This window comes from Nothoprocta perdicaria, unplaced genomic scaffold (assembly GCF_003342845.1).
Source record: "Nothoprocta perdicaria isolate Ctin4 unplaced genomic scaffold, notPer1 scaffold_200, whole genome shotgun sequence".
Taxonomy (NCBI): Eukaryota; Metazoa; Chordata; class Aves; order Tinamiformes; family Tinamidae; genus Nothoprocta; species Nothoprocta perdicaria.
This window is the reverse complement of record NW_020455206.1, coordinates 215,437-227,352: the sequence shown is the minus strand read 5'-3', so window position 1 is coordinate 227,352 and position 11,916 is coordinate 215,437. Positions and strand designations below refer to the sequence as shown.

General features: G+C 45.2%; 1 protein-coding gene across 1 annotated transcript; it reads left to right on the top strand.

The window, feature by feature from the left end:
* The first annotated feature begins 45 nt into the window (after window positions 1-45).
* On the top strand, window positions 46-10,144 carry POLR1E (RNA polymerase I subunit E). The gene is made up of 11 exons (XM_026038084.1): window positions 46-144; window positions 1,090-1,166; window positions 2,225-2,310; window positions 3,105-3,160; window positions 3,561-3,705; window positions 4,908-5,015; window positions 5,818-5,914; window positions 6,479-6,612; window positions 7,293-7,374; window positions 7,963-8,094; window positions 9,838-10,144. Exons 2-11 carry the CDS (start codon window positions 1,144-1,146, stop codon window positions 9,995-9,997), a joined length of 1,023 nt encoding a protein of 340 aa, XP_025893869.1. The 5' UTR covers window positions 46-144; window positions 1,090-1,143; the 3' UTR covers window positions 9,998-10,144.
* The last annotated feature ends 1,772 nt before the right edge of the window (window positions 10,145-11,916 follow it).

Below are 11,916 nucleotides of genomic sequence, written 5' to 3'. Positions count from 1 at the left end.
CCCGCCGCCGCCTGAGGCAGCCGCGCTGCGCCGCCCGCAGTGCAGTTCTCCAACGGGAGGCTGCAGAGGGACGACGACTTGCGCTTCAGCGTGTACCGGGACGCGGATCGCAGCCACCCGCGCAGGAGGCACCGGCGGCTGCTGGTAAGGACCCGCGCCCCGAGCGCGCCGAGGCAGCAGCACCCGCGCCCCGAGCGCGCCGCCACCGCAGGGCGCGTGCCGGCAGCTGCCCCCTTGTTGCGGCTCGGCTGCTATGTGATAGCAGCATATGTGTGACCCCACGTACATCCGCAACGCGCTGCACGTTCAGCCCCTTCCCAGGGGGCTGGGCTGGAGCCCAGGCTCTGCTCTGGCTCTTGGGGGTCAGGGTGGGGTGTGTGAATATAGGTGCACCCGTCATCCCATTGCTGTGTGTGGAGGGGTTTGGGTTCTCTCTCTGCACCTTCTTTTGGGGCTCTGGTGCTGGTACTTTGTGTGAACAGGAGCTGGAAACCCTGTCCAGATACTTTAGATAACCTCCGCTTTGGATGTGTCGAATCCCTGGGGCACCTCTCATTTATTTGAGCATTTCTTGCTTCCATGATGTGTTTGCTTGCATAATAGTACAGTGAGGATAACAGCTTATGTGCTGAGGCATGCTGTTTTAAAAATGATGAGAATTTGGGCCCTTCGTTACTTTCTTTTTTTTTCCAAAAAAATGTCTTTGATATATTTAGGGATTTTCTAGAAAAAGGCTAGTACTGATATTGGCTCTTGACTGCTAGAGCTAGGAGTGGCAGCAGGTACGGTAGAGGAAAGATAAAGACAGCTCTGCTTGAGAGTAGGAGGGAATAAATGCTTGTTTTATTTAAAAAAACAGCTTGTTTTATTTAAAAAAAAAAAGGGGGGGGTGGGGGAATTGAAAAAGGGGAGAGAAAAAAGGCACTTTAAAACACTCCCAAAGCAATTGAAGTGCACTTTGCCTACATCAGTTCTGGCATCTCATGCCAGGGAATGTAGAGCTTTATTGCACTGGGGAAAATAAAATGGTTATATGGGAGATTAATGTGTGGTCATCTGCAAGCAAAGTCATTCTTCTGTGTTTTTTAGGTCTCAGAAACTGAAACACTTTCATACGTGGGGAGTAACTTTGGCAGTGGAGTTATGAAGTGCAATTCCCTCTGCAGGTACGGGCTGTGGGTAGAACTTGATAGCAGAGCCATCCCGAGGTAGTTTTAATGATTTAATTGATCCTTTGTTTTGCCCCAGAAGCTCCTGAGATCTGTCCCTACCTATTGCAAACTGCAACTTGATGCTGTTTTTGCACAGCAAAGCTGGCTTGGGAGTCTTCCCAGCTGATCCCCTCCACAGGAGTGGATTCCTTGGAGAAGGTTCTCACACGTGCCACTAAGGCAGACAAGGGAGGAAAGAGGCACAAGGATTCAAAGAAAAACAATGTGTGGGGCTAGGCCCCCTTCTCTGTGCTCCTGTGAGAGGAGACACAAAGAGCACAAAGTGGAAACAGAAGAAATTCTGTCTGAATTCACTGAGTGCTTCTTTACTGTGAAGGTAGTTGAACAGTGGGATGTGTTGCCCAGGAAGGTTGTGAAGCCTCCATCCTTGGAAATATTCAAAGCTCAACTGGACATGGTCCTAGACAGCCTGTCCTAGGCAGTGGGGGTTGAGCAGGGCTGAAGGGACCGTGGACCCCCACAGTTCCTTCCAACCTAGTCATTCTGTGGTTCTGTCACATGTGGGCTGAGGGGGAATTTTGTCTGAGGCAAAAAATATTACTCTGATTTCTCTGGAATGGAATATTTTCTGTGAAACTCTGAGGCATTAGGCTGCAAATGACTCTTTCTAAGCAGAGAACAGGCCACAGGGAAGAAGTTGGGAAAATGCAAGAAACTGCATAGATGCGCTAGGAAACCAAGCATCATGACCAAAAAAGAGAGAAGAGAGTAGAAATCATCACTCACACATGGAGACTCCTCTTGGTGCATCTCGAAGCTGATTTGATTGCTTGGGGGTTTCCACATCTGCATATAGGAACAAGGCCTTATATGCGTCTGCCTTGGAGGGAACTTGCTTTGCTGTGAAATCTCACATGTGTTTGGAAAATAAATGTTTGCAAGGAAGGAAAATTGGCAGGGATGTGGAGTACGTGAAGCTTTGCACCGTAGGATCATAATAACATCATGCTGGACTGTCTCCTGCTAATCACCCGCTCCTGGGTTCTGCTTAGGTACTTTGTTGGTGTGTTAGACAAGGACACCGGGCAAATGGATGTCTACAATGCAGAATTATTCAACATGCAGCCCTGGCTGTCAGGTAGGAAAGATTCTGTGTTGAACCCTAGCACCAGAGTCACAGTGCAGTAGTGCTCTGCATGCATTTGGATGCTGACAGCAGCAATCTCTGCTTTCTTCCTGATTGTTCTCTCTTGCTCATTTTTCTGACTTCACCTTCTGATAACCTTAAAGTGGAGGAGGGAAGGAGGGCGGGAATACATATACGCTGCTTTTAAAGTGCTGTGTGATGTGCAGAATAAGAGAGAAAGGAGCAAGGGTGCATCTGAACGCATCTGAAATTTGAGATGGAGGCTAAACAGAAAGCATAGTGGGTGGCAGGGACGGTAGCATTGCCAGAGTTGTTGCCAAAGTCGTCTCTGGTCAGATCTGTCTGGGAGTGCCCTACTATGGAAGGGAAGCTCCAAAATAACCAGGTTTGGGGCTGAGTCACTGAAACAAACAGAACAAAATTCTGTCAGCAGATTGATTTCTACTCTCTGCCCCAGAAGGATAATTCAGTCTAAAGTCATGGGCCTTTTAGAGCTCATTTCCTTCATATGCCACAGGACCTGGATTTCTGCATGGATTTCAGCAATCCATGGTATATGCTTATAGATTTTACAACAAAAATTAGCCAATTCTTCTCTATTCTCTTTGCATAATATTTTTACATTTTGTGTTATTCTAAATGAAGAAGTCCTGTGAAAGATACCTTGTCATGATGTGACACGTCTTCCTGTAATGAATTAAAGGAGGAGGACTACCAAATGCAGCTATTTTCCTGCATGTGTTGGTTGCTGCAAGCTAAGCCTGTTATTTCTTGTTCTCTTTCAGATGACTTAATCGCTGATGAAAGAGAGGATTATCAGAATAAGTCCTACAGGGAGAAGGTAAAGTAGAAAACCCCTATGATACTGTAGTGTGGTTATCCATCTAACAATGCTAGATGATATTTGTGAGAGATTCAGACATTTACCACTCCAATGTAAACCTGTGTAGGTGCAGTACTTCCTGTGTACATTAAAAGATTTATGACACAGCACAGAGCTGTTGCCTTACTGAACAGTATTACTGTAATTATTTAAGTCTTGTATGTAGTCTTGGAAATGTCTGTTCCCTTACTGATGAGTGCTTGTTTTATCTCAAGGTTGTACCCACTGATTTCTTTAAAGTCATCTTGGAGAACATGGTTATAGGGCCACGTGGTGGTGGTGAAGCAAGTTTTAGTTGTGAATACAATGGCTCTGGAGTTGAGCAATTTCTTGGAATTTGCCTTTCTCTTCCACACAGATGGATTTGTGCATTGAGGCTTTTGGTACCAGCAAGCAGAAGCGAGCCCTGAACTCTCGTCGAATGAATGCAGTGGGGAATGACATCCTGAGTACAGCAGTCACAAAAGCAGCAGCAAATATTATAGATTCAAAGGGAATAACTGGTAAGAAGCAGATGTAGCACAGGCAGTCAAAAACACCTCTTCCTGACAGTTTCTTTGTCAGTGCAGGACAGAGGTAGTGGGAAGGAGAAACCGTTTTTTTTGTTGGTTTTTTTTTTTTTTTTGAAGTGGCAAGGAGGCAGTTGATTGAGCAACTGAGAAGGACATGTGCTGGGAAAATCACACATCTTTCTAAGAACTACTTGCTTCTGGTCCTTTAGAGTTAATGTGAGAGATGCCTGGCTGAAGGAAGTCCCCGTGGCATCAGTGTCTATATGCACTTTTGGGAACTCGTTTTGCAAGTCTTTACATATCTGCTTACTGGAATGAAGGCAACAAGTTCACCAGGCCTCTGGTGAGCTTCACAAGTTCACTGGAACACAAGGAGACACTTGTGTTCAGTAAGGTGAACTGTGTCCTTGCTCCACAGCAGCATAAGGAGTGGCCCATGTCCCAAGCCAGGGTGCAGCCATATCAAGTGCTGTTGTGCCAGGCTGAGGGGCCTCATTCCTTGGACAAGGTGGTTGCAAGCCTTGGAGACCTGAAAGCCTTAGCTGGACAAAGCCAGGGTTGCTCTCGTGTAATGATCAGAACAGTCCTAATCTGAGCAGGATGTTGGACTGGAAACCTGCAGAGCTCCCTTCCACCAGTGCTTCTGCAAATACACATTTTATTGCCTAGAAGAAACCTCTGTTGGCCCTAAAACCAGTTGACTTTCTTCCATATGGTGAGCTCCCATCTTTTGTGTTCTAGTTTGATATTTGCAGTTTTCTGAAAATTGCCCTGAGCCAAATGGGAGCCAAATGTAAACAGCAGCACCAAAAACATGCTTTCCTGTCTTATTTTGCAGGCATGAGGAGCTGAAGCAGCAAGTAGTTTTTCTTGTTGTACTACTAGGTAGAAGTTTTCAGTTTTCTTTTCTTGTTCTTAAGCTCTCAACTGGTGCTCAACAGAATTCTGCCGATGGAGATGAGGAGACAGAATGGAGTAAAACTGGGGTCTTTCCTTAGCACTTTATCAAAGGTCAGGTGAATGTCTAAAGCTCCAATTCTTCTGACTTCTTTCAGCTATAACTAGACTAGTATTCACCCAAGAACCCCACTGATTAGAATCAATTCAAGGAAAGCATTTTTTATGTGGCTGTGTTACCGGTGCTTTTGTCTGGTTGATTCAAATGCTGTTGTCTTTCTTACCTCCCCCTAAAGCTCTGATCCAAGATGTGGCCCAAGATGATGTGCAGAATGTTTCTGTCTTCCTACCTCCATGTCATGAAGATGCTGAGAAGCCAGAAGATGTCTACAAGTTTGAGGACAGTATCTTTTTCTGTGCCCAGGTGTGGCTTTCTACATGTTAAAGCCTAGATGTCAGTGGTCATGTACATGTACAAATACCTGCGGGGAAAATGTAGGGAGGATGTGGCCAGGATCTTCTCAGTGGTGGCCATTGGCAGAACAAGGGGCAATGGATATAAGTTGAAACCCAGGCAGTTCCATCCCCATGTGAGGAAGAACTTCTTCCCTGCGAGGGTGCCAGAGCCCTGGCACAGGCTGCCCAGGGAGGCTGTGGAGTCTCCTGCTCTGGAGATCTTGCAAACCTGCCTGGATGTGCCACATCCTTTGGCTGCCCTGCTGGAGCAGGGGGTTGGATGATATCTAGAGGTCCCTTCCAAACTCAACCATTGTGGGATTCCCCGTTCTTGTGGTCTGCCATGTGCTAACAGGAGTTGTCAGGTTTGTGACAATATTGTTGAGTCTTCTGCTATCTGAGCCAGAAGTGGAGAGGAGATGGTCTGTGCTTGGGCTCTGGGCATGCAAGTCCCACATCTTTCTTCCTTGCAGAGAGAAGAATTCTGTCCCAGTCAAGAGCAGTTCAGCTGAGAATGGTGCGGAAGTCAGAGATGAAGGAGATATGCTTTGTGACAAAGCAACGGTCCTTCGGAAATCTCTGTCCTTTGCCAGCTTTACAGTGCTGTGATTATGTCCTGTCCTGTTTACGCCCCGCTCTCCAAGGCCTGGTCTTTCATAGCAGAAGTAGATAAAGCATAATCTCTCTAGGCTGTTCAAACCGGAAAAGATCACAATGGCACACTTGCTCTTTTCCTTAAAATCTTTCCAGTTCTCTCCCCAGCAGAGTATGAAGCATTGAGGGTTCCAGCAGAAGTCTTCGTTAACATAACTCCGGAGGAAATCATTAAGAAAACAGAAGAAAAAAGGTAATGTTGCAGGTATTCTAGTAGTTGTTGTTGGCCCGGGAAGACTTTAGGTTTTGTGGAGCAGAATGGATACTACTGTCTGCTCTGCTGCACCTAAGCTGATCTTTTCAGTGTAGATGGAGGACTTTTGCCAAGTTTAATTGAGCAGCACTTTCTTCTGGGGAATGCACATTTCACAACATACGTAGTAATTTTATGGCAGAAGATGTGTACACAGCAGGGTGGCTGCCCTGTGGGGAGCAGATTGCAGGGCAGGAAAGGGAGAAATTCACAGTTGGACTTGGAGGCAGCTGTCTGGAGGAGGGAGCATGCAGCTATTCTGATTCCTGTGTGCTGTCCTAGCAGAGTACTGGCCAGAAATTTCCTGTGTCCTGACAAGCTGAGATCAATCATCAATTAAGAGTCTGTGTTATGTCATAGTACAGTCTGAGAGGTTACACACGGAAAGGGGCTGGTTTGAATGTGGTGGGCCTTGACAGCAATGTGTGCTCATAGAGCTTTGCTCTCTTAGAGGTGGAGCTCTGGTGGTTTGTTTGATGCTCATGCTTCCTCTCTCTTTTTCAGCTATTGCTCCTTTGTTCTGGAGGAGCTGAAGTTCTTGCCTGTTGATGAGAAGAGGAGGGATCACAAAGCCCGATGCCTGTGGTTCCTAGATACCCTTATTAAGTTCAGCTTCCTGAAAGTGATCAAGAAGAAACGTAAGACACTAGTGGAAAGTCTTCCCTCTCCTTCCTGACTCCTTGCTGGGACTTGGTTTATAACGTGAATTCTCAAAAAACCCTAAAAATATTTCATTAGAGATTTTTAGAACTTGCTGTCTTGGACAGAAATTGTGCCCATGAGTCTCCTCGTTAGTGTTTAAAATGATAATGCTGGGATTTTAAGGTAGGGAGAGGGAAAGGGGAGTGATAAGTCTGCCTGTAAATATCCTCCTGCGTTGTAGAAGGTAGAGGATCACTGTGCAGGACCTAGTTAGAGGTTTACATTAGAAGTGTAACAGACTAGTCCAGGTTGTAACAGGAAATTGTTAATGCTGTTTTAGTTTTCATTTTTCTATCCTAACAGGACTGTAGGTAAGGAATGTATTGAAAGTAGTGTGTATAAGTGTAATGTGCAAATTTATTTCAGTTTTTCTGCTACTGAAGTGGGAGGTCCCACTTGCAGAAGTAGAAAGAAAAAGGTGTTAGGAGCCTCTGTCTGATCTGAAAGTTGATGAATCTTAAATATCAAGTGTCCAGATTCCTTTTACATTTACATCTTGCTAGAAAGAGATAATAAACTCTGTAATAATAAATGTGCTATTAGGATGGTCGCACATAACCTGTATAGTGAACAGTCTGTATATCTCATTATATTGCTAAGTGCCTTTCTGCCCTAGATCCTATGGGTCCTGAATGCCCACACGTCATTAGCAGGAAACTCATGAAGAATTTCACTCTACTGACCTACAACAATGACAGGTAAGAAACAGTTTTTCCTTTCTTTGAAGCTGAAATGCAGAGCTCAGATATCAAAATTCAGCTTGAAGAGCCATGGAGATGTAATCAGGAAATGTTAGCATGTGCTGGCTTCCCAAATGTGAAACTGCAATCTCTTGTCTCATCTATCACTTCCATGTGTGGTGGTCTGTGCATTGAACAGCCAATATATGCTTCTATAGGGTTGTCAGCCAGCAATACACACTATGTAGGTGATATGTTTAAAGAGCTCCTTGCAGTTATACTGAAGATCCTCAAAACAACTTCATTTTCCTCTTGTGAGGCACCCATGGGCTGCAGATCCTGACAACAAAGGTTTGTCAGTGGTTTCATCAAGGCCATAGAGATTAATGATACCAGAATCCTGCATTTTTGAGCAGAAACAAAGAGGAGAAAAAAGAACCTGTCAGGCCCTGTAATTGGAGTTACCTGTTGCTTTCAGCTATTAGCTGATGTGTAGGCAAAGTTATCTTGCTGGAGCTCCAGTTCTGTCTGTATCTCATATTTTGCTTTTTTGTTGTTGTTGTTGCATGGAAACTCCATGTTTCCCATCCTTTTCTTGGCATTCAGTGTGCAGAATTTAATCTCTGCATCAATGAAGGCTAAAATCGCAGCATATGTCATCGCACTGGCTCTGCACATCAAGAACTTCCAAATAGACCTTACTGTGCTGCAAAATGACATGAAGCTTCAAGAAAGCAGGTGAGCCTTGCATTGGATCCAAATAGGGCGAGCCAGGGCTTGGCAGCAGTAAGGCTGTTTTATTTCTCCCAATTTGGTGAGTTTTCAGCAAAGTATTGTGGTGGGAGGCTAGGGAGAAGTAGTCCAGAGATTCTGGCCATAGTATTTCAAATGAGGATATGCCAGCTTGGGGTGAGTGAAGATGAACACATGAAAAATAGCTAGTAGCACATGCTTCTAGGAGACAGCTCTCTCTTTCTTTGGGAAGTTACTTTTTAGCATTCTGTTTGTCATTATAAAAATCACTTTGTGTGCAGTGCTTTGCATCTAGTTGATCTTGCAGCAAGACCTGTTTTTACCAGTAGGTGTCAATCTGTGCACAGCCCCAGGCTCCCTGGCCCTGAGGGAATTGTGTCCATGGTTGCACAGGGCTTTGTCTCTTGCCCCTGCAGAATAAATGAGGAACTGATTGGAGCTGATGAAACAGTCTAGCAAGCTTGCTAGGAAATTTCCCAGCAAGCAGATGTTGGGTCAGCAGGCAGCTCACTAATGTCATCTCAAAATGGATCAGATTGTCCTATTGGAAATCAGAGCTCCGCTGTGCTTGCTAATCTCTCTCTGCCTCACCTTCCTGTTTTGTGGGTGATGATAGTGATTCTGAGGACATGTGCTTCCCAGCACAACATTGGTCCTTCCCAACAAGACTGTGAGGACTGATGCTGTTTTCGTGCAGTGCTTTTCAATTGCTATGAGAAAGGCATTTCTGCCTGCAGGATTTTGTTCTTGGCAGTACCTTGAGTTACTTTCTGCTAGAGGAATGTAACATGAAGCTGCTGTAATAGCTGGATGTTATCAGAGCCCTTAGTCACTGCTTGAATTTGGAAGCATGATTGTCAGCATTGATAGAATGAGCCCTGGTTTTTCCCCCGGGGTCTTTCAAGCAAGAATAGTGAGATAAGTAATATTTTTTTTTAAGTATGCCATTTGGCAAGCAGCTGTGCTTTGCTTTTAAGTACTGCGGTGGGGTGGAAGCACCAGGCAGTGTAGCAGTGAGAACAGTCTGGGTCCTGCTGGGAAAATGGAAGCGTGACACAATCCCTAAGCCATCTGAGGTAGCTTTAGGATTGTCCCTGCTTGGAATGGGGCATTAAATCAAAGAACTCAGAGTTTTTGTCTGAATACTTATATGTTTCAAGGATGTAAAGTAAGTCGGGAGGATTCCAGTAAGCCTAGAACACTTCTCTGTTTACTAGTTTCAGAGAAGTTTGATGTTCTCTGACCTCCTCGTGTTCTGGTCTTGCCCATATGCCTCTTGATGTACCTCAGCCAAGCTCTTCCACTTGCAGCTGGGGATGCTGATGTCCAGCAGTGAAAAGGATCCTGAGCTGTGCCAGGTTTCCTCCCGCATACCATGCGCAGGAGATGATTGCCTTGGGAAACAGTTGTATTTGAAGAACACAGATGGAAGGCTTGCTTACATCCCTTCAGAAGTGGAGAGCAGCATTTTTCTAGTTAGCTGACCATTCAGATGGAGAGTGTGGGCTTATAATGCGTTTCAAGATGTATTTCTTTAGGTCAGTAGCTTCTCAGCCACACTGGAACTAGGTTTCCCACTATAGCCTTTGAGTCACCGTGATGCTGCTGAGCGCCCCAGCAGCTCCTGCAGCCTCCTGGCCTCTGCCCTGAGGGGAAGGAGCATTGCTCTTTACAGCGTTTGTCCCATTCACCCCACTGACCCCACGGTGTTTCTCTGGTGTTTTCCAGGGTGATGGACATTGCCAAGGCCATGCGGTTAAAGGTCTCTAAATCAAAGGGGCCTCCAGAACTTGTACCAGACCAGAACCACAAGCTGGCAACTCTTTCCCTCCCCTTGCCTGAGCATAAAGCACCAGCAGGCCAACGGAAGCGCAGGAAGATGAAATAAAATACCTCCAAAGTCCAAGCAGGGGTAAAGCAGTTCCTTTCTTGGCTGCAGTCCTGCACAAAGAGCATTCAGTGTGCACTTCTACCTGTCAGATTTGGCCCAAGTCTTGTTGGACTAGGACAGATACTGATTTTATTAAACTACTGTTTTTTCTATGAATGTGTTCTCTTTTTTCTTTCTTTTTCTTTTTTTAAGATGATAATGTCCTAATGTCATATCCTCTTGGATGTGTGGGTAGCCAGCGAGTAAGCAAGCCCTGCATTTTTCTCCGTTAAAGCTGCAAGCTGCCTCTTACATCAAAGATGAGATCAAATATGCCCCTCTGAGGCAACAGACATTTCTTGGTGACAGTGGCATCTTGCCTCAAAAAGTGGCTGCTGGATATACAGCAGGAAAAGCAGAGCAGCTTTTACCATTGCTGCCTATGTAGAAATAAGCTCTAACTTAAAAGCAAACTTTTTTTTGAAGAGAGGAAAGTGTAAGGACTGTGCCAGGCACTGCCCACATCAGGCAGTGTGTTCAGGTGATGGAAAAGCCAGCAGAGCTCTAGATCATGATCCGTGAGCTCCTGATCTGGTGGCTTTAAAAGACTGGTGTCACCAGAACGCTGTGCAGAGCCGCGGGCTGGGGGCAGAGGGAGCTGGGGGGGTTCTTTAGTGTGCAGAGAAGGAGGCTCTGGGGAGACCTTATTGCTCTGCAGCCACCTGAGAGGAGCTTGGAGTGAGGCAGAGGTCAAATCTTCTCTAGAGTAACTACAGAAAGAAAAAGAAGGAAATGGCCTCAACTTGCATCAGGGAGATTCAGGTTAAACATTTCTGAAGTCAAACATTGGAAGCGGTGACGTCACAGGCCCGGGCAGTGCTCAAGAAATGTGTAGATGAGGCACTTAGGGACCTGGTTAATCAGGCATATTGCTGCAAGGTTTAAGGTTGAACTTGATAATCTTGAAGGTCTTTTCCAACCGTAATGGTTCTACGATTCTGTGTTTACAGAGGGCAGCCCCTGGATCCCAGCTCTTCTATTAGGACTTTCTCTGGCTTGGTTATGTATTTGTTTTCATCTAATGATTATAGTAAGAAGCCACACAGCCAAATAAACTGATGTTATCAATTTTCTCCCCCCCCCCCTTTTTTTTTTTTTAGAAATAGCTCAGAATTCAAAGATTAGTTTCTTCTTTCATTTTTTGTCCTCCTTTGGCAAATATTCCAAACAGACATATCTTGATTTGTGTTCAGCAATGAGAGCTTCAGGCCCAGCTATCTTAAGAGACTTTTCCAACCATAATGATTCTGTGATAATGTTTGAAATGGAATGCTTGGCTTGCACTTGGTGTATACCAGGGAGACATGATCTTCAAAACAGGAAGAAATCAGTTTGCAGATTACCAAATGGAAGTCCCAGGTCATAATTATCATTGAAAATGGGCCTCACTTACCTCTTAAAAATAGCAGGTAAGCTCGTAACATTTGCTTTTCTAAACAAACTCAGCTACGAAAACATACACCCTTTTTAAAGTAAAGCATTTTATCCATGGCACTTTATCCATACAGCTTTCCTTTCAAAAATGGTATGAAACAACATTTATCTTTAGCAAAGTAATGGGAATCACGTCTTCTAACAGCAACAACTGCAAAGAGACAAAAGAAAACAGACACTGAAACATAGTCGTGCCAGTTTGTACTGGAGGAGAAGCATGAAGGAACACACAGGGCACAGTGGCAGACAGGGACGCCCAGGAGCCACTTGAAGTTGAGTCATCAACTCAATAGGCCAAGGGGACACTCACCACAGTGAGCCACAGTGTGTGTACAGGGAGAGGCCTGAATGCCAGCAACCATGCCAGTGTGGTCGGCAGTGAGTATCTAGCTGGATTACCTGACAAGTAGCTTGTGTAGCTTGAGAGCCAAGCGTGTGCATGC